This window comes from Pyrus communis, chromosome 5 (assembly GCF_041283825.1).
Source record: "Pyrus communis isolate YQ-2024b chromosome 5, ASM4128382v1, whole genome shotgun sequence".
Lineage (NCBI taxonomy): Eukaryota > Viridiplantae > Streptophyta > Magnoliopsida > Rosales > Rosaceae > Pyrus > Pyrus communis.
In genome coordinates this window covers 14,568,445-14,595,576 of record NC_142569.1, presented here as the reverse complement: position 1 = coordinate 14,595,576, position 27,132 = coordinate 14,568,445, and the positions used below count along the sequence as shown (strand labels likewise).

At 36.7% G+C, this 27,132-nt stretch overlaps 1 protein-coding gene and 1 pseudogene across 5 annotated transcripts; one reads left to right on the top strand and one right to left on the bottom strand.

The window, feature by feature from the left end:
* Positions 1-6,883: 6,883 nt before the first annotated feature.
* LOC137726254 (disease resistance protein Roq1-like) lies at positions 6,884-13,142 on the top strand. 5 transcript variants are annotated; one of them, XM_088694511.1, is made up of 7 exons: positions 6,884-7,395; positions 7,513-7,608; positions 7,839-7,910; positions 9,284-9,954; positions 10,125-11,229; positions 11,522-11,794; positions 11,887-13,142. In XM_088694511.1, the coding sequence occupies exons 4-7, from the start codon at positions 9,320-9,322 to the stop codon at positions 13,111-13,113; spliced, it is 3,240 nt and encodes a 1,079-aa protein (XP_088550637.1). In that variant the 5' UTR covers positions 6,884-7,395; positions 7,513-7,608; positions 7,839-7,910; positions 9,284-9,319; the 3' UTR covers positions 13,114-13,142. The 5 variants fall into 5 exon arrangements, with proteins under 5 accessions (XP_088550637.1, XP_088550635.1, XP_088550636.1 ...); XM_088694509.1 differs by having other exon boundaries at positions 6,887-7,395; positions 7,505-7,608; XM_088694510.1 differs by having other exon boundaries at positions 6,887-7,395; positions 7,505-7,608; positions 9,279-9,954.
* Positions 13,143-18,146: 5,004 nt separating this feature from the next.
* On the bottom strand, positions 18,147-23,402 carry LOC148696848 (uncharacterized; annotated as a pseudogene).
* Positions 23,403-27,132: the final 3,730 nt, after the last annotated feature.

Genomic DNA, 27,132 nt, shown 5'->3' with positions numbered 1-27,132 from the left:
GTAAATTATGTAATGATACATGCAAAATAATTTACCTACAAAATAAATAAATATTTTTTATTCAAAATTAATTAAATACCAATATTTTGCATATATATATATATATAACAATTTACCTACATGCAAAATAATTTACCTACAAAATAAAAGAATGTAGATTGATTGCACACTCTATATAATAATAACAAAATGTGGCTAGTATATATGTATTATCACATGAAAAATAATTTACCTACAAAATAAATAAATGTTTTTAGCCAATTGATTCAAAATTAATTAATTACATATTATTTTACATAAAAATATAGATAAATTATTTGCATGCATATATATAATTTTAACAAAGTACCTAATACATACATGCAAAATAATTTACCTACAATGATTGTCAAACAAATAAACGAAATGAAACATATGATGGTAAGAGAAGTATAAAGTAGATAATTTTATAATAATAAGGCACTTATTTCCCACAATTATGGTGGATAATTAAGTTCATTAACATAATTAGAGTGTTGTGGCACAATTGTAAATAGTTTGAAAATAATAGGTATTTAATTGTTTACTTGGCAGTCTACTTCAAATTTGGGTTTTATTTGGATATTTAAAATGAGATGGGTTTTTGTCAAGGAAATAAGTGTTGCATAGACTTATATCTGAGGGACCTTATAAATAATACGATCATTAGTCTGATACTGCACCAAACACCTGATTAATTTAGTTAGTACTATCCAATGACTATTTATTCTATCCGACAGAAATAATCAATTCAGTTCAAGCTGTCAAACAAAACAATAGTTTTTAAAATTTGTGCCAAGTAAATGGTTTGATTCATTGTGGGAGGCTTGGTGCGCGAGGGGAGCGGCATGAGATAATAAAGAAACGCAAAGTGAAAGCGTGAGGAAAGCGGTATGAGATAATAAAAAATAAAAAAAAGGTGCTTGGGAGAGTAGCGGTTGGTTTTATCATGAGAATACAGATGGTATATTATATATTTTTATATAAATAATAAGAAATTTTATATTTTAATTATTAATTCTTTAATATATATATCTTATCATTTATATAATAATATCTGATGTATCAATTTGTATACCACTCATGCTAAAAAATCCCGTCAACCAGAAGTCCCCTCTCTCGCCCCCTCTCTCTCTCGACACTGTCGTACTTTGATAGCTGAGAGAGCTCAGACATAGGGAAAGGAGCTGTCATTTTCCACTACACATAGTGGAGAATACACAATGATGACTAACAATAGAAAAACATTTGACAGTGATATGCACATGGGACGATGCCGCTTCTCTTCACTGGTTTTCAGGTTTCACTAGTGAAGTAGGATTTTCTTTTTTCATATTTCTATTTTTTTCTCTCTTTTTCTCAAGCAGAGGAGAGGAAAGAAAAAGGAGATTAGGAGGGGAAAAAAATCTCCTCCTTTACTAGTATAATATTATGCAAAAAATTTTAACATGCCTTTGCTTTTGTTTACAAAATTGGATTCTCTCCGCGGCAAAGCCTCAGGATCCTCCTGATCCAATAACACAGGTCGTTGGATTTTGATCCAACGGTTACAGGTATTATAACTTTAGAGAGATCTTCTGTTTATAGTTGTTGAATCAAAATCTAATGCCCCGTATTAATGGATCAGGAGGATCCCAAGGCTTTGCCTCGGAGATGATCCAATTCCTTTGTTTACAACAAGTATATCTCATTGTGCTAGAATTGTGATCCAAAACTGATGCATTCCGTAGACAAGGACAGGCCTGGTTGCACCCTATCATCTTTAATTTGATGATATTTGTTTTCACCCATACACACATATGTATGCTTTGATTTCTTCTGATATTTGTATAATAATTAATTAAACTTGTTGTTATGTGGTTTTGGCTTAGTGAGATATACGAGGAGTGATGAAGAAGCTACATGCGTTGTATGTACAAAAGAAGATGTTTTTATCAACACGTCTTCGAAACAATTTAAGTTTGCATTTTAGAGTTTGAGGACTAGTGTTAGTATGTTCAATCACATATCTTAAGTTTGTAATGAATTATTGGCCTTACCACATTGATCTTATATATAATTGTTTTATTAATGATAATACAAAATATTATTTGAACAATGCTCAGTGGAATTTTTACTAGAAAGCATTCATTTTTTTACCACAACTCCCATTGGAAATGCCTTTTTTTTTTCTTTTTCGATAAGGTGTTTTAATGATAACCCTATTGTATAGAAAATAATATTTGCGACATACTAGAGTAGTATTTTAGGGTCGAAAATTGTAATTGCGACGATTGTGCACTCTAGCAAATATAGATTATTTTGTTTGAAAATTTTTTTTTTTGACACAATTGTTTGGTCGGGACATCATCGCAAAAAACATATGTTGTCTTTTGGAAAGTAATTATGACTACTATATATAAGTATTTGCAACCATATTTTCATGTTTAAAATAAAATAATTTTACTATTTTGAAAATTCATTTTTGACGACAAGTTTTCTGTGTTGATAATAAAGTATTTTCGACATCTAGTATGAAAAAAAAAAAATTTCAATGGGACAATTTCCAACATCCATTAAAATGTCTCTTCCGACGACATTTGACCCTCCAAAATCTAAACCCTTATTTCATTTATTTTTGGCCGTGTCTAAGGGCGCAGAGGGAGGTCCCATCCCATGTGTCCCATTTTTGACCATTTACCATCGTCCTCCACTAGCACTAGCATTCTAGCAAACTTCCTCCATCAGGAGGAAATTGCACCTCTCTCTCTCTTTTAGGTCCTCCACTAGGGAAATACTATAACCTTTCTTTTTGAACGCAGTTTGTTTCTGCGCTGAAAGCGTGCGCAATTTCGACTTTATATTTTTTATGTTTATTATTGTTTAATCTCTTATGACTTTCTTGGAACATGCGTACATTTTATTGAAAGATGCTTTACAGAAAATGCTTTTCTTTTAATTAAGCATATTTAATTTTCAATTTTTGTCCTCCATGGAGCCTTTGTAAGTTTGTGCAGACTACAATTTCAATTTTTCTGTAGTAAACTCTAATCTAGTCTCAGCTGCGACTCTAGTTCAGATTCTCTTTCTGCTCTCTGATCCAAGAAATAGAGAGATGGAGTTGATTGCGTTCATTCAAGTTTGCAGAGAGGTTCTTGATTGAAATTGTAGTGAAGAAAAACTGAGTGTGGGTGTTGATTGCAGAGCTTCGGAGTCGGAAATTAGTCGGGGAAGAAGAAGGGAGAGAGAGGAAGGGAGTTGGGGGGGGGGGTGCGGCGGAGAGATCTGGTGAACAACATAGATGATTTTAGTTTTTTTTTATTTTTTATTTTAAGTTTGATTCTTCCTATCCGTATAATACCAAACACAATATAAATAATACGATCATTAGTCTGATACTACATTAAATATCCGATTAATTTAATCAGTACTATTCGATGATTATTTATTCTATTCGATAGAAATAATTAATACAGTCCAAGCTGCCAAACAAGCAATAGATTTTAAAATTTGTGCCAAGTAAATGGTTTAATTCATTGTGGGAGGCTTGGAGCGCAGTGAAAGCGCGAGGGGAGCGGCATGAGGTAATGAAGAAACGCATGGTGAAAGCGTGAGGAAAGCGGTATGAGATAATAAAAAATAAAAAAAAAGGTGCTTGGGAGAGTAGCGGTTGGTCACTTTTCTTTTTCTGGTGCCCAACCAAGCCCCTCGTGAATGAGGGGAAACTTTTATCATGATGGAAATACACATGATACATTCTGTGTATGAAAATTATTTTTTTAATTATTAATTTTTTAACATATACATATATATATATATATCTTATTATTTATATATTGATACCTGATGCATCATCTCATATGTCGATCATATGAAAAATCCCGTGAATGAGAAGTCCTCTCTCTCTCCCTCTCTCTCTCTCTCTCTCTCTCTACACTACGTACTTTGATAGCTGAGAGAGCTCAGACATAGGGAAGGAGCTGTCATTTTCCAAGAAAGGAGCTGTCATTGTCCACTACACATAGTGGAGAATACACAATGATTACAAACAATAGAAAAACATTTGACAGTAATATGCACATGGGACGATGCCGCTTCTCTTCACTGGTTTTCAGGTTTCACGAGTGAAGTAGGATTTTCTCTTTTCATATTTTTATTATTTTCTCTTTTTTCTATCGTATTTTACTTTTTGTTTTATTATTTTTATAAAAAATTAATATAAGATGTTAACGTGACTTAATCATAACCATTCAAGTAGAAGAGAGGAAAAGAAAAAGAGATTAGGAGGAGAAAGAATCCTCCTCCCTTACTAGTACAATAATATGCAAAAATTTTTAACATGCCTTTGCTTTTGTTTACGGAATTGGATTCTCTTCGCGGCAAAACCTCGGAACCCTCTTGATCCAATAACACAGGGCGTTGGATTTTGATCCAACGACTACAAGTATTATAACTTTAGAAGGGTCTCCTATTTGTAATTGTTAGATTAAAATCTAATAGCCCATGTTATTGGATCAAGAGGATCCCGAGACTTTGCCTCGGAGATGATCCAATTCCTTTGTTTACAACAAGCGTATCTCATTGTGCTAGAATTGTGATCCAAAACTGAAGCATTCCATAGACAAGGACAGGCCTGGTTGCACCCTATCATCCTTAATTTGATGATATTTGTTTTCACCCATACACACATATGTATGCTTTGATTTCTTCTGATATTTGTATAATAATTAATTAAACTTGTGGTTATGTGGTTTTGGCTTAGTGAGATATATGAGGAGTGATGAAGGAGCTACATGCGTTGTATGTACAAAAGAAGATGTTTTTATCAACACGTCTTCGAAACAATTCAAGTTTGCATTTCAGAGTTTGAGGACTAGTGTTAGTATGTTCAAACACATATCTTAGGTTTGTAATGAATGTATTGGCCTTACCACATTGATCTTATATATATTTGTTTTATTAATGATAAGACAAAATATTATTTGAAAAATGCTCAGTGGAATTTTTACTAGAAATCATTCATTTTTTTACCACAATTCCCATTGGAAATGCCTTTTTTTATTATTTTCTTTTTCTTTTTCGATAAGCTGTCTTAATGATAACCCTATTGTATAGAAAATAATATTTGCGACATACTGAAGTAGTATTTTAGGGTCGAAAATTGTAATTGCGACGATTGTGCACTCTAGCAAATATAGATTATTTTGTTTGAAATGTTTTTTTTTGACACAATTGTTTGGTCGGGACATCATCGCAAAAAACATATGTTGTCTTTTGGAAAGTAATTATGACTACTATATAAGTATTTGCGACCACATTTCCATGTCAAAAATTAAATAATTTTGCTATTTTGAAAATCCATTTTTGACGACAAGTTTTGTGTGTCGATAATAAAGTATTTTCGACGTCTATTCTGAAGAAAAAAAAAAGTATTTTCAATGGGACAACTTCCAACACCCATCAAAATGTCTCTTCCGACGACATTTGACCCTCACTAATGACAATTGGTTTTGTAATAGTTTAACGAAAGGTAGGATCAAGGTCAAATAGTTCACAAGCTGCTAGGGTTTGGCACCGTTTGAACATTACTCCGGGGATTCAAAGGTTGAGATCACATATCAGATTAGTAGAAAAGATGAAAAGATGCACCTGTTATGTCCATCATTAACTCCATTGTAAACACTGTTAAATCACCTATTAAAGACTTATAAAAAAAAGAAATATGAAGAACTTTCGATCCCTCTCTCTGTCAATTATCTTTCCCCCTCCTCTTTTGTGTCCGTGTCTTTTTTGCTTCCTTCTCTTAAATCCCTTCAATTCCTTCCCCAAATTCACAAAGTGCCATGGCTGAATCACTGAAGCTTCTAAATCACGTGTCGCGCATGTACTCGTGACTCGTGAGAGATGCCTTTTCCCTTGTATCTTTGACTGGGACCTTTGTCAACCCATTGTCACGGTTGGTGATGCCGGTGATGAGGGGGATACGGTGTTTCGGTGTCTCGTTAGCAAAGTCGTTAGGGATTAAGGATATTCAATGTGAAGTGAGTTTCGCCTAAAACACAGGAGTTCAAAATGCAGAGTTCAAATTGGAAGGGTGAGAGAGAAAGAAGGAGGAGAGGGATGGTTGCGGTGTGATGGTGGTGATCTGGTTTCAAGTTCCATATTTATTTTTATTTTGGATGATTTTAAATCCGATCCCTATTTATCAACGTTCTTTGATTAAAACTTTGTTGTTTGGTTTTTTATTGAAATCCTTGAAATTAATGCAACAATATATTTCTACGTAGCTTATTATAATTTTTAAATTAAAATTTAATATTTATAGTTATTTATATTAACAAGATTTTAAATAAAATATTAAAAAAAATTATACTTAAATAAAACCTATGATTTGTTGTTATTTATATTAATGATATTTTACATACAAAAAATTGGTAATTTTATACGATACATTTTACATACAAAAAGTTAGTACAGTTTACAGGAAAAAAAGGTGATACATTTTATATATTGGGTACATTTCAAATAAAAAAATAACGGGTACATTTTACACAAAAGAGAAGGTATATGACCACCCATCCTTATTTTGTTGTATTTTATATTTTTATAAAACGTTTTTCGAATATTTTTACGTGTCTTTAGTGATCTTTATTTAAAATTCAGAGAGGACCCACAAGTTTTTTCCTTTTCTTTTCCGCGTGACCTCTTTCTTTCCTTTCTCTTTCCTTTTTCTTCTCAATTATTAATTTATTTTCTCTCTCGATCTCTCTCTCTCAATTATTTTCTGTCTCGATCTCAGAGGGAACCACACGTTTTCTCCTTTTCTTTTCCGCGTGGCCTCTCTCTGTCCTTTTTCTTCTCAATTATTTTCTGTCTCGATCTCAGAGGGAACCCACACGTTTTCTCCTTTTCTTTTCCGCGTGGCCTCTCTTTCCTTTTTCTTCTCAATTATTTTCTGTCTTGATCTCTCTCAATTATTTTCCACATCTCTCTCCTTCACACACACTCTATCTCATCTTCTCCCTCAAACCGATGCTCTCACTTCTCCTCTGCAACCTAAGACAAATCACCAAAGTCAACGAACCGACATTCAAATTACCACCATTGTACTCCTTTCATCCTTACGAACTCAACCATATAAACGGAATCAAGAACAAGTGAGTTTTGGACGTCGAACTCGGAGGCTCCGACTCGGTTCGAAATTTTCCCGACGAATTTCCGGGCGAGTTACAGGGTTTTAGAAGGTTTAGAAGTCACCACACAACTCCCCAAGGTCCCTAGTACAAGTTTGAAGACAAGCTAATGTGAAAAAGCACGAGTTCGATAAATTAAAGTTTGTGCCGTGAGCTTCCAAGCCATTTTCAATCAATTTTCATTCACTTTTTGCAATTTTAAAAGGTATAAACTTGTTCTACTCTTCATAAGCTTCAATTCCATGTACCCCATATAAGGTACGTCAAAAATGGTTGAGAAATAAGCAAGATATGCATTTTTGAAAAATTTTCAGTTTTCCAGCGGACAGCAAAGGAGGGCGGTGACGGTGCTGGAGGTTAACCGGAGAAGAAGACTGAATATTCCGTTAACTTAACGGAATATTCTGACGCAGTTAAGGTAATTGATGTTGTTGCTATTAACAAAATATTCCGTTAAATCTGACGGAATATTCCGTTGACGTCGGCGCGTGATCTTGATGGTGAGTGGTTGACACGTACGGATCTGTGACGTCGTGTAAAATGTTTTCGTACATTTAAACTCCCAATTTGAGCAAAATATAAGGGGTTTTTCCTAGTATTTTGTATATGCGTTAATTAGTTAGTTATTAAAGTTAATTCTTTTTATAGGAATTAATTATTCTGGTGACGTACAAAGTTAAACAAGGCAAGGCAAGGAGGCTACGATCCGATTACATATTTGTGAGTGGGCATTTGTTTTTATACATTATATATAAAGTTTTATAGGTTTCACATAGCACCGTTCAGTCATTAAATGGTTACGTCACCTTCGGATGTAGGTCATCATTATTCCGTCGGGATGTGTTATGGTACTTACAAAAAAAATAGTTACAATTTACATATAATAAAGTGGTACATTTTAAAAGACAAATGGGTACATTATTAATAAATTATGGATACAAATAAAAGGTCAAAAAATATGAGTACAAATAAAATTTGAAAAATATGAACATAAAAAGAAATTAATATATAAGTACAAACTAAAACTGAATACAAAATTGGCACAATTTAAAAAAAGGGTTGCAAATTAAAATGAGTACAAACTAAAAATAAAAATATATGATACAAAATTTAACCATAAATATGAATATATCAAATGTATCATTTGTAACATTAATAAATGAATAATTTAGAAATAAAATTTAATTATCTTGATATGTAAAATATTTTATTATTGAGATAATTAATGATGTTTATTAAAATCAAGAGATCTTGATTAAAAATTAAAAAGAAATAAGATTTTAATTAATGAAGTTGAAAAAATAAGAGATGGAAACCTAATTTATTTTTATATTTTTATATTTTATTTTTAGTGTTTTTAGGTGGGTTAACGGAGTTTAAAGGGAAGTTAGTGGTAAACAGGCGTCAAAATATGAGAGAGGCCACGTAATGCAAAAGATTTGAACTCGAAAGGAGGGTGAGGTGAGCAGATATGGGATAATAAAAGAAACGCGCTTGTTTAATCTCTGATGACCTTCTTGGAACATGCGTACATTTTATTAAAAGTTTGAAACTCTACCCTCCCACGGTTGTGGGACCCACCCCACCCACTCACATTCCACCACCATCTCAATCCCTCCCAGCTTTTAACAGAGAAATCGTCTCCAAAATGTAAACCTTTATTTCTTTTATTTGGCCGTGTCTAAGGGCGCAGAGGGAGGTCCCATCCTTTATGACCATTTACCGTTGTCCTCCGCTAGCACTAGCATTCTAGCAAACCTCCTCCATCAGGAGGAAATTCCACCTCCCTCTCTCCCTCTCTCTCTCTCTCTCTCTCTCTCTCTCTCTTAGGTCCTCCACTGGGGAAATACTATAACCTTTCTTCCGTTTGAACGCAGTTTGTTTCTGCGCTGAAAGCGTGCACAATTTCGTCTTTATATTTTTTATTGTTTAATCTCTGATGACTTTCTTGGAACATGCGTACATTTTATTGAAAGATGCTTTACAGAAAATGCTTTTCTTTTAATTAAGCATATTTAATTTTGTGCAGAGACTACAATTTCAATTTTTCTGTAGTAAACTCTAATCTAGTCTCAGCTGCGCCGCTAGTTCAGATTCTCTTTCTGCTCTCTGATCCAAGAAATTGACAGATGGAGTTGATTGGGTTCATTCAAGTTTTCAACATCATCGGCATCGTCATCGCCATCGGGACTCTGTTCTACATGTGCTGCAGGTCTTTGACATTTTCTTCTTCTTCCTCTTCTGCTGTTGATTCTGCTGTAGCTGATTGTGCTGCTGTTGCTGATGACGAGGATGCTGAAATCCCCCCACGTCGAGAAAAGTATGATGTGTTTATCAGTTTCAGAGGTGAGGACACCCGCCTTGGTTTTACCAGCCATCTTCATGCTGCCCTACTTCAGAAGAAAATTGAAACATACATCGATAACAGACTTCCGAGCGGAGAAGAAATCGGTCCTGCCCTTCGACAGGCAATCGAGAAATCCACGATTTCGGTGATCATTTTCTCTCAAAACTATGCTTCTTCCACATGGTGTTTAGATGAACTCGTGCATATACTCAAATGCAACAGAGAAGGCCGGATGGTTATACCCGTATTCTATGACATCAATCCATCTGATGTACGAAAACAACACGGGAGTTATGCAGATGCATTTGCTCAACTTGAAAAACGTTTCGAGAACAGTATCCACAAGGTGCACAAGTGGAGGGATGCTTTGACGACTGCGGCCAATCTATCTGGGTTTGATTATTCAAACAAATCCGGGTAACTAACTCATCCTTTTAACTTGTATAAAATTATAAATTTTCTTTAAACTTGTGACGATTTGATTTGTGCTAAGATTCGGTAAACCGTATTTAAGACTAACTATTGCTTTTCTACCTAATCATATATATATATATATATATATATATATATATATATCTACATGCCAGGACTGAGGCAGATCTAATTCAAAAGGTTGTCGATCATATTTGGATACAACTGTGTCGCGAATCATCCTGCGATTTAAATGGGCTTGTTGGAATCGAAAGCCGCATCAAGCAGATCGAATTGCTGTTGGGCATTCATTCACAGGACGCTTGCATCACTGTCGGTATTTGGGGCATGGGTGGTATTGGAAAGACCACCCTTGCCGAGGCTGTATTTCACAAACACTCTTCTAAATTCGAAGCTTCTTGTTTTCTTAAGAATGTTACGGAGAACTCCGAACAAGCAGGTGGACTAGATCTCTTGGAAAAAACACTTCTTAAGGAGATATTAAGGGAAGAAGTTCTGCCCATAGGATCAACTTTGGTTCGAGAAAGGCTCAGCCGCACAAGGGTCCTCATTGTTCTTGATGATGTGAGTAGTTCAATGCAAATGGAACGTTTAGCTGGCGATCGTCTTCGGTATGGCACTGGAAGTAGAATCATTATCACAACTAGAGATAGGGGCATACTTGGGCAAACTGTTGAAGAGAATAATATCTACGAGGTTGAGGTATTAAAACCAGATGATGCACTTCAACTCTTCTGTTCGCGTGCTTCCAAGAATAACAGTACTCGTAGAACAGATTATAAGGAGTCGGCAGAAAAGGTTGTGCATTATGCCAGAGGCGTTCCTTTAGCTCTTACAGTTCTGGGGTCATTGTTCTTCAATTGCAAGAGCAAAGAAGACTGGGAAGATGAATTCAACAAACTGAAACGATATCCCAGTGAGAGTATCCAGAAAGTGTTGAGAATAAGTTATGATAGATTGGAAATAAATGAGAAGGAGATATTTCTAGATATAGCATGTTTTTTAAAAGGGTGGTCTATGGATAAGGTAAAACAGATGTTAGATGTTCGTGGATTTTTTGCGACAGCCGGAATTAGAATTCTCATTGATATGTCTCTCATATCAATTGATTCAAAATGGGGAAGGGAAGCCATAGAAATGCACGATTTGCTACAAGAAATGGGAAGGATAATTGTTCAGGAACAATGTATTAGAGATCCTTGTAAACGGAATAGGTTGTTCAATGATGAGGATGTCTATCGTGCACTGAAGAGTAACACAGTAAGAGCTAGTTGCATTCAATTTTTTCTCTTCTTTTTTTTTTTTTTTGTAGGAAAAAAAAATTACAAACTTTAGATGATAACATAACAAAGTAAAACTAAATAATAATAAAGAAGTCAGATTGTTAAAAGATGAATTTGATTGAATTTTTATTGTGTTAGGAAGTCTTTGGAATATGAACCAAATATCTTGGATATTTGACTAGACTAAGACACTTGTACATCATTACCATCAGAAATGCTCTTTTTCCAAATGTTTATATTCACATTTAAAAGTTTCTTCTTATTGTCAGGAAACTCCAAATGTTGAAGCCGTATTCCTAGGTTGGCATTACACGGCAGAGCGACCATTGAAACGTGCAGACTTCAAAGTGATGTCTAACCTAAGATTGCTAATTTTCAATGGCTTCATGTTCAACGTTTCTCTAGACTTTCCTGATTCTCTTCGTTATCTTGACTGGGCTCATTATCCACTGGAATCTTTACCGTCAAATTTTTCTTCGGAAAATCTAGTTGAGCTTCATATGCCAAATAGCGGAGTTAAGGAGCTTTGGAAAGAAGCGCAGGTATATTATATTATATGCCTATTTTAATTCTTGTATAAAATCAAGTGTAGAAATTATATTAATTCTTTATATTTCTATTTCATTTGTTGCAGATACTTGTCAACTTGCAAGTTATCGATTTGTCAGAGTCTTGCTATCTAACTGAAGTTCCAAATCTCTCTAGGAGTCTAAAAATTGTGAAGATAAAACTCAGGGGCTGTAATAGTTTGGTTGAAATTCCTTCGTATTTTCAACATCTTAACAAGCTTACTCATCTTGATCTTGGATTCTGCAGCCGTCTCAAGTATCTTCCAGAGATGCCAGGAAATATTCAATACTTAAATTTAGAATGCACTGGTATAAAGGAGTTGCCTGAATCAGTTTGGTCTAACGAAAATATTTCTTACTTGAATATAAGTCATTGCAGCTACCTTGAGAAACTTCCAAGCAACAGTTGTAAGCTGAAAGCCTCTGGTAGTTTTAATCTAGATGACTGCACATCTCTTGGCGAGTTTTCTGAGCTTCCCCGGGATATAACTAAATTATCATTGGTTGGTTGCAGGAGACTCGTGAGTCTACCGAATGACATTTGTAAGTTGAAATATCTCGAGGAACTCGATCTCTCTAGGTGCTTTGAACTTGAAAACTTCCCAGAGATCTTGGAGCCAATGGAACATTTGAAGTTCTTATATTTAAGAGGAACAGCGGTTAAAGAGCTACCATCATCAATCGAGTTTCTCCCTGGTCTCAAAATAATTCAACTAAAAGGTTGCTATAGGCTGTCAAGTATCCCAAAGAGCATTTGTAAGTTGAAATGTCTTGAGGAACTCGATATATTTGAGTGCTATAAACTTAAAAACTTCCCGGAGATCTTGGAGCCGATGGAACATTTGAAGTTCTTAAATTTAAGTGGAACAGCGGTTGAAGAGCTACCATCATCAATCGAGTTTCTCCCTGGTCTCAAAATAATTCAACTAAAAGGTTGCTATTGGCTGTCAAGTATCCCAAAGAGCATTTGTAAGTTGAAATGTCTTGAGGAACTCGATATATCTTGGTGCTCTAAACTTAAAAACTTCCCGGAGATCTTGGAGCCAATGGAACATTTGAAGTTCTTAAATTTAAGTGGAACAGCGGTTAAAGAGCTACCATCATCAATCGAGTTTCTCCCTGGTCTCAAAATAATTCAACTAAAATGTTGCTATAGGCTGTCAAGCATCCCAAAGAGCATTTGTAAGTTGAAATGTCTTGAGGAACTCGATATATCTAGATGCTATGAACTTGAAAACTTCCCGGAAATCTTGGAGCCAATGGAAACATTTGAAGTTCTTAAATTTAAGTGAAACAGCGGTTGAAGAGCTACCATCATCAATCAAGTTTCTCCCTGGTCTCAAAATAATTCAACTAAAAGGTTGCTATTGGCTGTCAAGTATCCCAAAGAGCATTTGTAAGTTGAAATGTCTTGAGAAACTCGATATATCTGGATGCTCTGTACTTGAAAACTTCCCGGAGATCTTGGAGCCAATGGAACATTTGAAGTCGTCATCCTCTCTCTTCGTTCTCACCTCTTCCCGTTCTCGCTCTGCTTATCTCGATACCTCTCCATCTACCAGTCCAACTTCCTCGACTATGGTTTCCATGGCCATAGGAGCCGCGATGTCAAAGGGTTTTCTCGACTCCCGTCGTCACCCTTCACGCCACCACTGCCAGGTAAAACCACCACTCGCCCTCCACTGCAATTGCAAACTTTCGGTCTCTCGGTAATTTACGGGAAAATTTCAATTTATGTATTTTTGTTCATTTGGTTTCAATCTTCCTTTCCGTCCCGCGGTTCTGGACATCCATCTCTGGGAATCAAATTCTCTCGCCGTTGGCATATTCATATAACAGATGTATAAATTGAAATTTGCTAGGATTTGTGGTCTGTGGAATTTGATTTCGAAGATCTAGTTTCATAGTTGTAAGACTAGAAAATAAACTGTAAATTTTTGTTTGATTTCATTTTTTAGCATAGCTAATTTTAGCTTGCTGATTGGGATGTGGATCTTGGGTTTTTCCTCACCGGCACCCTTTTTCGGCGTTTCATTTTTCAAAACATAATCTTTTCGTGGAATGAAAAAGATGGACGGTTTGGATCGTTGATGTCACCTCTAAAAAATTAAGATTTGTTCAAATATTGCTTGAACCAATTCTATAATATCTAGAGAGTTTATAAACATCGAGCAATATTCGTACTAACCTTAAAAATCAAAATGTAATATTAACGATCCAAACCGTTCATCTTTTCCAATTTACTATGAGATCATGTTTTCAAAAAAGAAATTCCGAAAAATAGTTCCCGGTGATGAAAAATTAAAGGGTAAACGTAAACGACAATTGGGCGGTTAGAATTTGTCACTAAGGTTTATGGACTATTGTGTCGAGCTTTGGAGTTAATTCCTTCGTACAAATTGTAGGCCATGTCATTACGAGCGTTTCTATATTTTTTTTTTTGTATTTTTTCACACTTGTAAATTAATTATTACTATTTTTTAAAATTGTTTTGAAGTCATAGGAAAAACACTATTCACAACGGTTTAGAGGGTTTAAAAAAATGCAATGACGGTCTAACCATCGCAAGGGCGTAGAGTATGCAGTCCTGAATGTTGGTATATTTTTTCACATTTTTCTCATTTCTACGTTAATTATAATAAATTTTTATTGATAATCACTCCCCCTAAAATCATTGTTCGCTAGGGTCTGGAGAGTTTTAAAATTTCAAATGATGATGAAGTAATCATCAAAGCGTAGAGGATGCAACCACGAACGTTGTCCTATTTTTTCATATTTTTAACACTTGTAGCTAATTATTATAAATTTTTAATTGTGCTTTAGTATTTTGTAGGAAAATCAAATTATATGAAGAAAACCATAATAATTAATTTATAAGTGTGAAAAATGTGAAAAACTATGGTAACGTTTCTTATTGCATTATCTACACTTTGGAAATGATTATGTAGTCGTTTGGCTTTTAAAACCATAAAAATCCTAATGAATAGTGTTTTAAGGAAGTTAAAAATGTGGAATAATTCATAATTATTTTTCGAGTGCAAAAAATGTGAAAAAAAAAAAAATATGACAACGCTCGTGTTCACATCCTTTACACTTTTGCCATGGTTATATCATCTTTTGAATTTTTAAAACCATACAAACTCTCGTTAATAATATTTTCTCTGTGAATTAAAATAATAAAAAATTAGTAGAAATTAATTTACAAGTGTGAAAAATGTAAAAAAAAAAAAAGAAAAACAGATATAAACGCTCGTAAGAACAAGGCCTACAAATTTCATGAAAGATTCAACTCCAAAATTTTTTGAACAGTATTTTTAAAGGGAGTTAAATTTTTTTTATAATTTAGTTTGTGCTTATATCTTTACTTTTTATAAACTTTCATAACGAATCATATGTAGTCATAAACTTTGATAATATGTATAAAAAAAATGTTTCTATTGCTTTACAACAAACATTTCATAAGGAAAACACATTTCACAAGTACAATTTTCCATCTTTAGTTATCTCCTTTACTTTATTTCACAGAACTATGGTAGTGCCATCATGAAAAACCCCAAATTTCTTGTTACCAAGAAAAGCATTCAAATTAATCCTACAATTCTGAAACTACCACCTATATCTGCACTCTTAGTCCACAATAGAGACCCCTCAAGCTGCACCTGTAAGATGAAACAAAGCGAAAGATATTAATTTAAAAAGAAAAGGTTTCCCAACTCGCTATACTCCAAAAAAATAACATATAATATTAAACCACACAAATCACCAAGGTTGAAAAAAAAAAAATCACCAAGAAAATAATTGGTCTCAATACATGCAATGGCAGTCAAGGGGACAATAATATAAAATCTAAACACAACTTGTCAACAAAACTTCATAAACCTACATTCTATGAATGATCATACCATTATGTTACCATTTGTGGCAGCCAAAAATTACTCCTCCACTAAACAAGTCACTAGCATGCTAAACATGGAGAGTGGGGGTAAAGTAAAGGAGCATGATCAAATACATACATGAATGTGGAACATGGAGAAATATAAGAAAAGTGAGGCTTGGAGCCTAGGACTTGAATGGCTATATAGGGCCAAACAACTCCACCAGCATGGGGTTAGAGGGAAGATTGCAATTATTTTGAACAAAGATTGACTTGAGCGCCGGAATGTTTTTTTGCAGGTTCCATCCTCCCTCATTGATGGCAAACAAAGATGGTGTCGTGGGCTTCTCATCATGGTTACAGAATTTACTTGTTGGAAGATTGGAGGATCCGAAATTTTCCACTCCAACAGTTGGCGCCATCTGTGGGAAACTTACAAAAAGCTGTCTTGAGAAGCCATGGAACCGTCCAAGAATAGAGAAGAATTCCTATACTCCTACTTTTCAGTTTCACGAATTAAATGAGAATCGTTGCAGTGGCTTCTTATGATTGCAATTCTTCCTGCCATAATTCTAAAGAATTGTCACAATCCTTTGTCACATTGGAATTTCATTTGGAAAAAAAGCTTCCACAATTTCAAGTTTTTTTAGGCGTATCATCGTACGTGTAGCTTTCACAATTTCAAGTTTTTTTGTTGTGATGCTGCAAGAGGCTTCTACCGTCTGCTTTGACTCCTCTACCGAAACCACTTGCCATGCAAAACATGGACAGCAAAAAGAGCAGTCTGACGTCCAAGAACTCGAGGCTCGAAGTGCCCATTTTTTCAGAACGAAGCGATTGATCTTCTCTTTCACTCGAACTATGCTAGTTTGCAGTTGTGAGTTGTGAGTGTGAGTGTGAGTGTTTTGTGGGAGAAAACTTCCGAAGTAATTGAAAAAGGGCGGGATTTTGGATGAAGAGTAACTGTTGTTAACTCCCTCCCTCTCCCACTACATCACTAGTCAACCGTTTGATTGGCCCATTAACCCATCAAACGGTTACCTTATATCAAGATGCGCTTGTCTTCCCATCCATCCATGCTTAGGTGCCTTGTTGTTATTGGTCCCTATACTTTCTCCTTAACATGCGACTGTAACACCCACTACCTCTTGTTAAAACGGTACAACCAAACCGAAGTGGACAACCTGCAAATTATCTCGGGGAGAACAAGGAACGTGGGCATGCTATGGATTTAGTTGGTTTTTCCCTATTTTCTAGGGGTTTTTTTTTGTCTGCAGCCAAATACAGTCCTATGGATTCGCATAGAGGAGACTTGTAAGACACAATATGTTGTTAATCCAATTTAATAATTTCTGTTCCTGCAATTATACGTTCACCAAACACAAGTTAGAGCATAGCACATTACCATTGAGCAATCTCATCGTGACCAAGCAACCGAACGCGTTTACTCTACGAGGTCCATACGCGACACAAACTTCATATTCTTATTATCAAGAATGAACTTTTACCAACAACAACAAAGCCTTGTGGGGTCAGCTGTATGAATCCTAAAACGTCATTGCGCTCAGTTCTGTGCCACACAAGAATGAACTTTTACCCAAATGATAAAATCTCTTGTTCAAATCGAGACATTTACCAAGTATAAACAAAATCACACAACCAAGATTGAGATCAAAATGGATCGAAACAATGTTTGCGAACACAATTTTGATTAAAATGATTGTCTTAAACCACCTTAATCAGAAACAATGGAGGTTGCAGCACGTTACAACAAATTATAGAGGAATTAATTAAACAATCATGCAGCTCATTCGGTATGGAGATGAAGGTTTTGAGTTTAAGAAGCAATCATAACAACGCTAACTTGTTGCAATAGGATGTCAGGATGCACAAGATTGGAGCATTCATACAAAGAATGAAGTTTGCAAAATTAAGCAAGTAAAAGATCAGATGTAATTGTAGTTTTACGCTTCTTTTTTTTATCCCACCCTTCAAATGCCTCATTTCCTTGCCTTTACAAACCTGAGACACCGATACTTTTCAGCACTGACAGTGATTTCAAGTGCTCCATCTTGATTATCTTGATTCGATGCAGTTCCCATTAGAAAGCTTTTCTCTTTTTCTAGGTTTTCTTTCTCTATTTTCAGCCTTGCCTCTTGTCTGGCTATCTCTGCCGGCAACAAAACAATGTTCGATAAGGCTAAAACACGAAATAATGGTGCATCACCTTAAATTATGTAAAAAGTGCAAAGAATATTTTGCAGAAGATTAATTTCTTCAATTGATACTAAGAGACTTTATACAAAGAGAGTACTTGCCGAAGAAGTAACCTATCCTACATTCTAGGGTTTACAGATAATCACAAATAAATTACAAACAATTTACAAGATAGTTTCCTAAAACTAAGCCAAGATATCAGGAATGATATCATTGACTTCTCAACACTCCCCCTCAAGTTGGAGAGTGGATATTGAGAACTCCCAACTTGTGAATGATCTTTGAGAAAGTTTCCTTCCCTAATGGCTTCGTGAGTACATCTGCAAGTTGATTGGAAGAAGGAACAAATCTCGTAACAACTGAACCGTCTTGTATCTTGTCCCGGATGAAGTGACAGTCCATTTCTATGTGCCTAGTTCTCTCATGAAAAACTGGGTTAGCAGCAATGTGAAGAGCTGCTTTATTGTCACAATGGAGCAGAGCTGGTCTTTGATGCAGTATACCTAGATCTTTCAATAAATATCGTAGCCATGATAATTTACAACAAGTTCCAGCCATGGCTCGATACTCGGCCTCCGCTGATGATAAAGACACAGTCTTTTGTCTTTTTGACTTCCAAGAAATCAATGAAGAGCCCAAAAAAATACAATACCCCGTAGTTGATCTTCGTGTTGTTGGACAACCTGCCCAGTCCGAGTCACAATATGCATTTAAGGCCAAATCATTTTCAGAAGAGAAGAACAAACCTTGTCCAGGTGTATTTTTGATATATTTCAAAATCCGAAGGGCTCTTCAATGTGTGGTGTGCGAGGCTCATGCTTAAACCTACTCAACACATGCACGGAATAGGTTATATCCGGCCTAGTGATTGTTAGGTATATCAGACGCCCCACCAATCTTCTATATTGTGCCGGGTCTTTGAGAATTGCACCATTGTCTGATAACTTAAGATTTTGTTCCATGGGAAATTCAACGGGGCGAGCTCCCAAAAGACCTCCATCTTTTAATATTTCTAAAGCATACTTTCGTTGGGAAATAAATACTCTTTTCTTAGAACGTGATACTTCGATCCCAAGAAAGTACTTTAGATTGCCAAGATCCTTGATTTTAAAACGACCATTAAGGAACTGTTTTAGGGCATCGATAGCATTCGAATCATTCCCCGTAATCAAAATATCATCAACATAAATTAGGAGGGCTGTAAAAGACTTGCCTTGTTTCCGGGTAAATAACGAGTAGTCAACCTTGGATTGTTCAAAACCAGCGGATTGAATAGAGTCAGAAAACTTTGCAAACCATTGACGGGAAGCTTGTTTCAACCCATATAAAGACTTGCTGAGGCAACAAACCAAGTTTTCCCCCTGTCGCCGAAAACCTGGAGGAGGAGTCATATAAATTTCTTCATGAAGGTTACCATGAAGAAAAGCGTTGTTAACGTCTAACTGATGAAGAGACCATTGCCGTGAAGGAGCAAGAGCCAATAAACACCGAACAATGACCATCTTGGCAGTAGGAGAAAACGTGTCATGGAAGTCAACACCTTCAAGCTGGGTATAGCCCTTGGCAACCAAACGTGCCTTATAGCGCTCAATGGAGCCATCAGAACGGTGCTTAATCTTGTAAACCCAACGGCAGCCAATGGGAGTTTTGCCACGGGGAAGGGAAGTAAGAGACCAAGTGTGGTTAGCTTCTAATGCCTCTAATTCAGAAGCCATGGCAGCTTGCCAATGAGGAAAACGAGCAGCTTCCTCGTAACTCCGAGGTTCAACCTGTTGAGTAATATGGGCAAGGAAAGATTGCTGTGCAGGTGAGAAACGATGGTAAGTAAGGTAATTAGCGAGTGGATACCGTGTACCTGGAGTGTGACCAGACGACGAAGACGATGGAGGATGTGGTTTGGTAAGCTTGAGAGTAGGACAATCATAATCACGTAACTTGGGTGGCGGAGAAGAATGACGGCTAGAGCGACGGAGCACCGGGGCAGGAGCAGGCGCTGACGTTGGGAGGTCAGGAACGACAGATGCAGGAAGTGGTGCAGGAGGCGTGGGAGAGCCGGCATCAGCGGAAAGGGACGACTCAAGTGGAATCATAGGGTCCGGGGGGGGGTGACACGGGATCAGGTAAGTGAGGTGAAATAAGTGGGACAGGTGAAGACACAGGTTGAGGGGAAGAAGAAGGCGAGGTTTGATAAGGAAAAATGTTTTCATGGAAGACAACATCACGACTAGTAAAGATTTGGTGAGTGGTGAGGTTATATAACTTGTAGGCTTTCTGACCAATAGGATATCCTATAAAAATGCATTTGTGGGCACGAGGAGAAAATTTGTGATTCACATTAACATCAGTGGCAAAAGCAAGGCAACCAAAGACTCTAAGGTGTGAAAAAGTAGGAGGTGTAGAATATAAACGTTCAAAAGGCGTTTTCTTGGAAAGAATGGGTGTGGGAAGACGGTTAATGAGGTGAACGGCTGTGAGCACACATTCACCCCAAAAATGGAGGGGAAGATTAGCTTGAAAACGCAAGGCACGAGCAGTTTCAAGTATATGGCGATGCTTGCGTTCTACGACCCTATTTTGTTGAGGCGTATAAACGCAAGAATGTTGGTAAATCACTCCATGATCTTTAAAGAAGTCACGAAGAGAAAAAAATTCCCCACCATTGTCAACACGGATTTGACGAATAGAAGTGTTAAATTGAGTTTTGACAAATGAAAAAAAATTCTTGAGAATAGATTGTGTTTCATTTTTGTGTTGCATAAGGAAAATCCATGTGAAGCGAGAATAATCGTCTACAATGGTTAAAAAATACTTTGCTCGAGAAGTAGATGCAACTTTAAAGGGTCCCCAGATATCACAATGAATCAAAACAAAAGGTTTATTAGAAGAAATAGAACTAACATGAAAAGGTAATCGATGTTGCTTGGCTAAAGGGCAAACATCACAAGCATTATTAGATGCAAAAGGGAAATGTAACAATTGTTTGGACATGAAATCTAAACGAGGGGCTGACAAGTGACCCAAATGCCGATGCCATAGCTCCATAGGTGAAAGCACAAGGTTGCAGAATCGCCGAGGATGCTGAGATTGCCCAGGAGCCAAGGCCACCAAGTAGTACAGCCTGCCTCTTCGCTTACCCAAACCAATCACCGTCCTCGTCGTTAGGTCCTGCATAACACACCAAGAAGGAAAGAAAGTTACTGAACAATGCAATCCACTCGTAATACGACTTACTGACATCAAATTTACTTTAAAGGTAGGCACACATAACACATCTTGCAATCTAAAAGTAGAACTCAAAGGAATGTGACCGGTGGAAAGTATGCGGGCTGTCTCTCCACTGGGTAACAAAACGGGTGATGGTTTCTTATTTTCAACACCATTAGTTAACAATTCTGGTGAGGAAGTGATATGATCCGTTGCACCACTATCGATTATCCATCGATGGAGATGCAAAGAGGGATTCGACAAACCTGTCTTGGCGGCATTGGCATTGGCCTGTGGCTGTTCATCACTACCCTGGCCATTCATGATTTGAAGGATCTGTTGAAACTGGGCATCAGAGAGCCCAGACATAACTGACTGCATCTCCTCTTTGGTGGCTGCATTTTCCGAGACATGATTTGCAGAGGAAGAACCCCGCTCCGTCTTAGGATGATGGTTCCCTTTCTGTGGCTTAACCTTATGCAAACGGTGTCCTGGTGGATACCCATGAAGTTGATAGCAGGTATCAATGGTATGGTAGTCTTGATCATAATGAGTACAATGCAAGGGTTTGCGATTAGAAGATTTCGAACCACTGTGACGTAAAGCCATGGCTGCTGTGCCTGTAGTAACTCAGGAAGAAGCAAGGCTTCTTTGCTTCTCCTCCTGGGAAATCGATGCATAGGCTTGACGAACAATTGGAAGAGGATTCATCAACAGAAGCTGGTGCTCCACAAGTGCAAGAAACGGAGTCACTGTAGGACGACAACTCATCCCATAAACTTTTCATCTTCGTATAATATGCAGCAATAGAGAGTTGATCTTGTGTAAGTGAAGCAATGTCCCGTTGTAGTTGAAAAATTCGAGGAGCATTACTTTGGCAATAGCGCTCACGTAATTCTTCCCAAATTGCATGAGCATCAGTCATATAAAGGATACTGTCAGCAATATTCGAGTCAATGGAATTAATAATCCATGCTACAATCATGTCGTTGCATCTCTGCCATGAAGCGTGATCGTCCGGCTTGGTCTTGACAGAAGGTTGAAGGACAGTGCCATCAACAAAACAAAGTTTGTTTTTGGCACTCAAGGAGATCTTCATAGCACAAGACCAAGTTGAATAATTATCCCCATTCAAGGGCTTTGAAACCAGCATCATGGCTGGATGATCAGAATGATGAATAAAAAAAGGGTTGGAAACATTAGCCTTTGCATCGGAATTGCTTCCAGAAACAGCGTCGGTAGCCATGGCAAACGACGGAAAAGAACAGAGAAACAAAAGGCAGCGGAAGGAACTAGGTTTTCAGCCTAGCTCTCGATACCATGTAAAAAGTGCAAAGAATATTTTGCAGAAGATTAATTTCTTCAATTGATACTAAGAGACTTTATACAAAGAGAGTACTTGCCGAAGAAGTAACCTATCCTACATTCTAGGGTTTACAGATAATCACAAATAAATTACAAACAATTTACAAGATAGTTTCCTAAAACTAAGCCAAGATATCAGGAATGATATCATTGACTTCTCAACAAATTAAATGTCCAAAATTTAGTCATGACACGAATAGGTTATAGGTCTCTGCTGAATTTCTCAAGAACACGTGTAGATTAGAAATAAACATACAACACGCTAACAGGTTAATTTGTCACTTGTGCTCAAAAAGACAATTCCAAATCTTTAGGCAATCTCCAATAGTGTAGGACTACATTCTTAGCATTCCATGATTTTGTAGTGTTTGTTCTTATTTTTTCTAGAAATTATAAAAAATGAAGACAATATCAAATGAACTAACATGTACTAATATACTATATACTGAAAAATGAGGGTTGTTATTTTCGTTATATACTTGTATTTTTGATGAGATTAAAGAAAAGATGAGAAAACATAAAGTTTTAAAAATTCGTCCCAAGTAAATGGTTTGTACCATTGTGGGAGGCTTGGAGCACGGTGAAAGCGTGAGGAGAGCAGAATGAAATAATAAAAAAACGCGTGATGAAAACATGAGGAAAGTGGTATGCGATAATAAAGAAACGCGCTTGGAGGTAGCGGTTGGTCACTTTTCTTTTCCTGGTGCCCAACCAAGCCCCTCAAGTCGTGAATGAGAAGCTCTCTCTCTCTCTCTCTCTCTCTCTTTCAAAACACTACGTACTTTGATAGCTGAGAGCAACTTCACCGGAGGTGGACTTGCCCAGCACCAAGTCCAAAAAACAGCCAGGCACCCTGTCCATTGCCTCCAGCCCGCAAAACAGCCCGGCACCCAGCCCAAGCCAGGCAGCAGGCCAGCCCATTTCGGACAGACCCATAAGCCGGTCCAAAAGGCTGGCACGTGCACGACACTCGCGACTGGGCGCGAGTAGCCGACAGTGTTGCAGGCGGTGGGGCCCGCGTTCAGGCCAACTTGCCTTCGACCAGCTGAGGGCTATGTGGCCCTCCTCAGAGTCGTTGGATTTCCAACGGCTAGTTTTTGTAGGCCGTTGGATTTCCAACGGTAAAAAAAATTTAAATTTGACTTTTAAATTGGACCGTCCGATCACAGATCAACGGTCCACGTTTTTTTTCACCAAAAATAAAATTTAAAAAAAAAAAAGGCCCAACGGTCAGAAATTTGACTGTTGGCCACGTGGCAGCTGGTTGGCTGTTGTATTTGATTATTTTTCAAATCCAACGGTCCAGATTAATTACAACATTAAAAATTGTGAAATTTTTTTAAAAAAATACAGAAAAATTTTAAAAAATTAATTTTTTTTTCTATAAATACCTAACCCTCATCTTCCACCTTACACCACATTTCAATATTTTCTACACTTTCTACACTTTCTACATTTGAATATTTTGTACACTTTGAGAGAAAAAAATGACTTCGTGGAAGCTCAGTGAAGATGTTACGTTGTGTGAATGTTGGGTTCGCACTACTCATGACCCGATTACGGGTAATGAGATGGATAAGCGAGAAATGTGGAGTAAAATTACGAAATCGTTTTGCGATGTACATGGAAAAAATGCCAGATCTAGTTAAGGTCTTCAAGGTCGTTGGAAAAAACTCAACGCATCCTTTACTTGTTGGAAAAACGCCATCTCTCATGCTTCTGGTAATCTGCGTAGTGGGACAAGTTTAGTGGATGAGGTAACAATATTTTTATTTATTTATATGCATTCCACCCACATCAATATTTTAATTTATTTAATTTCTTATGTAATTTCTATGTAATATGCATTCCACGCCCATCAATATTTTAATTTATTTATTTGTGTTACACCCACATCAATATTTTAATTTATTTAATTTCTTATGTAATTTCTATGTAATTTCTTATGTAATTTATATGCATTCCACGTCCATCAATATTTTAATTTATTTATTTGTGTTACACCCGTATTTTTTAATACTATCTTATCCCACATTTTTATAGACACTACAAGCACAAGCATTCTACAATGCAAAGAACCATAACAAATCATTCAACAAATGGGAATGTTGGCAAATTGTCAAAGATTGCCCTAGATACAAAATTGTGGCAACCGGTCCAGAAGTTGTCATGCACGGTATGGGTCTACACAGTTCGCCAGAAGCAGACACAGCCGAACAAGAAGCCAACACATTTGAAGACACGGAAGGGATGCCTGAAGAAGTGCCAGAGACCCAACCGACTCGTCAGTCCCTCAGGCCTCAAGGTAAAAAGGCATCAAAGAAAAAAGGTAGTTCTTCCAAAAATGACTACACTAAATATATGGAGGAACTTACTCGTCAAGGTGAACTGAACATGGCATGGGAAAAGGCTAGAGATGAGGAAAAAGCTACTGCTATGGCAGCAATAATAGCAGCTACTGAGGCTCGTAATGCGGCGGCTGAGAGACAAAGAGAAATAGTTAATCGAGAGAACGAGATGATTAGAGAAGCACTTCATCGAGAGAATGAGATGCTTAGAGAAGAAAGGATGGCTCAAACAGATCGTGACACTATGAACAAGTCTCTAGTAGGACTGTCTCCGAATTCAAAATATTTTTGGACATCAGAAAAAAGAGATGTCGTGCAAAGGAGGCGTGCAAGAGATGCCGAAACAAGTCAAGGGGGTTCCAGCTACAGAAATCCTAGCAACCAAGATCCTAGCACCACATATCCTAACTCCACAGACTTTGTATAATTTCGCATTTATTTGTACTACTTTATTTAATTTCTTATTTATTTTTAGAACTTTATTTAATTTCTTATGTAATTTCTTATTTATTTTTAGAACTTTATTTAATTTCTTATGTAATTTCTTATTTACTTTTAGAACTTTATTTAAATTCTTATGTAATTTCTTATTTATTTTTAGAACTTTATTTAATTTCTTATGTAATTTCTTATTTATTTTTAGAACTTTATTTAATTTCTTATGTAATTTCTTATTTACTTTTAGAACTTATTTAAATTCTTATGTAATTTCTTATTTATTTTTAGAACTTTATTTAATTTCTTATGTAATTTCTTATTTACTTTTAGAACTTTATTTAAATTCTTATGTAATTTCTTATTTATTTTTAGAACTTTATTTAATTTCTTATGTAATTTCTTATTTATTTTTAGAACTTTATTTAATTTCTTATGTAATTTTTGTACTTTATTTAAATATTTGAATAATATTACATAAACTCACCAAATAAACATTTAAAAAAAAACACCAAATAAAATTACATAACCTCACCATTTAAACTTAAAAAAACACCAAATAAAATTACATAACCTCACCATTTTTAGAACTTTATTTTAATTATCTTCGCATTCGTGCAATCTCCACTGATGGTCAATCAAGTCATTCTGGCGGGTTATGTGCTAGTATGGCTCTTGCAATGAAGTGTACCACTGAACGATCAATTCATTGTAACGTCCATCCCGTTCCAACGGCTCGTGTTGCACGGGATCTTCGGTCCGGTCATGAGCATAGTAGATTTGTGTTCTTGAGTTGTTCATCGGATCCGGCTCGTATTCATCGACGGCATCATAATCATACTCGTCTTCAACAATCATGTTGTGGAGAATAATACACGTCATCATGATGGATCGAAGAGCCTCGACATCAAACATTCTAGCTGCAGCTCTGACAATGGCCCAACGAGCTTGCAGGATACCAAAACAACGCTCGACATCCTTCCTACACCTTTCTTGACACTTTGCGAAGTGTTTCTCTTTTTCACTCTGCGGATGTGGCACTGTTTTGACAAATGTTGACCACCTTGGGTAAATACCATCTGCAAGGTAGTATGGTCCCTCGTATTTATTACCATTAACCCAATATGTGCATCTCGGCCCATTTCCTTGTAGTAGTTCGTCAAACACTAGAGATTGGGCAAGGACATTTAGGTCATTTTGAGCTCCTGGAACACCAAAAAAAACATGCCAAATCCATGTATCAAAAGAAGCCACCGCTTCCAAAATGATGCTTTTGGCTCCTTTTCTGTCGCCATAAGCTCCTTGCCACGCACTTGGACAGTTTTTCCATGTCCAGTGCATGCAGTCGATGCTTCCAATCATGCCAGGGAAGCCTCGCATCTCACCCTTCCTCAGAAGCCTTTGCATGTCCCTTGGCGTGGGTTGCCGAAGGTACTCATTGGTGTAGAGGGCTTCAATTGCATAGCAAAACCGCATCAGGGACTCCAGAACTGTTGTTTTTCCCATCCTTGCGATCTCATCCACTTGATCCGCAGATGCTCCATATGCAAGCATTCGCAAGGCAGCCGTAATTTTTTGCTCAGGAATAAGACCTAGAACATGAAAAGCATCATCTTTTTGCACAAAATATGGATCATGGTTGTAAACATCACTCATGATTTTATCGAACAAACTTCGTTGCATTCTAAAACGACGTCTAAAAACATGATCAGGGAAAACGCTGTTGGGAATAAAATAATCTTCCAAGAGATCTTTACCTCGTCTTTCCCTTCTTCTATTGATGTTTGCCGCACGTCTGGGTTTGGCTATCTGACCCATAGCTTCCATGATACGGCGGGAATGTGAGGCCCTCCGCCTTCTATGGTGAT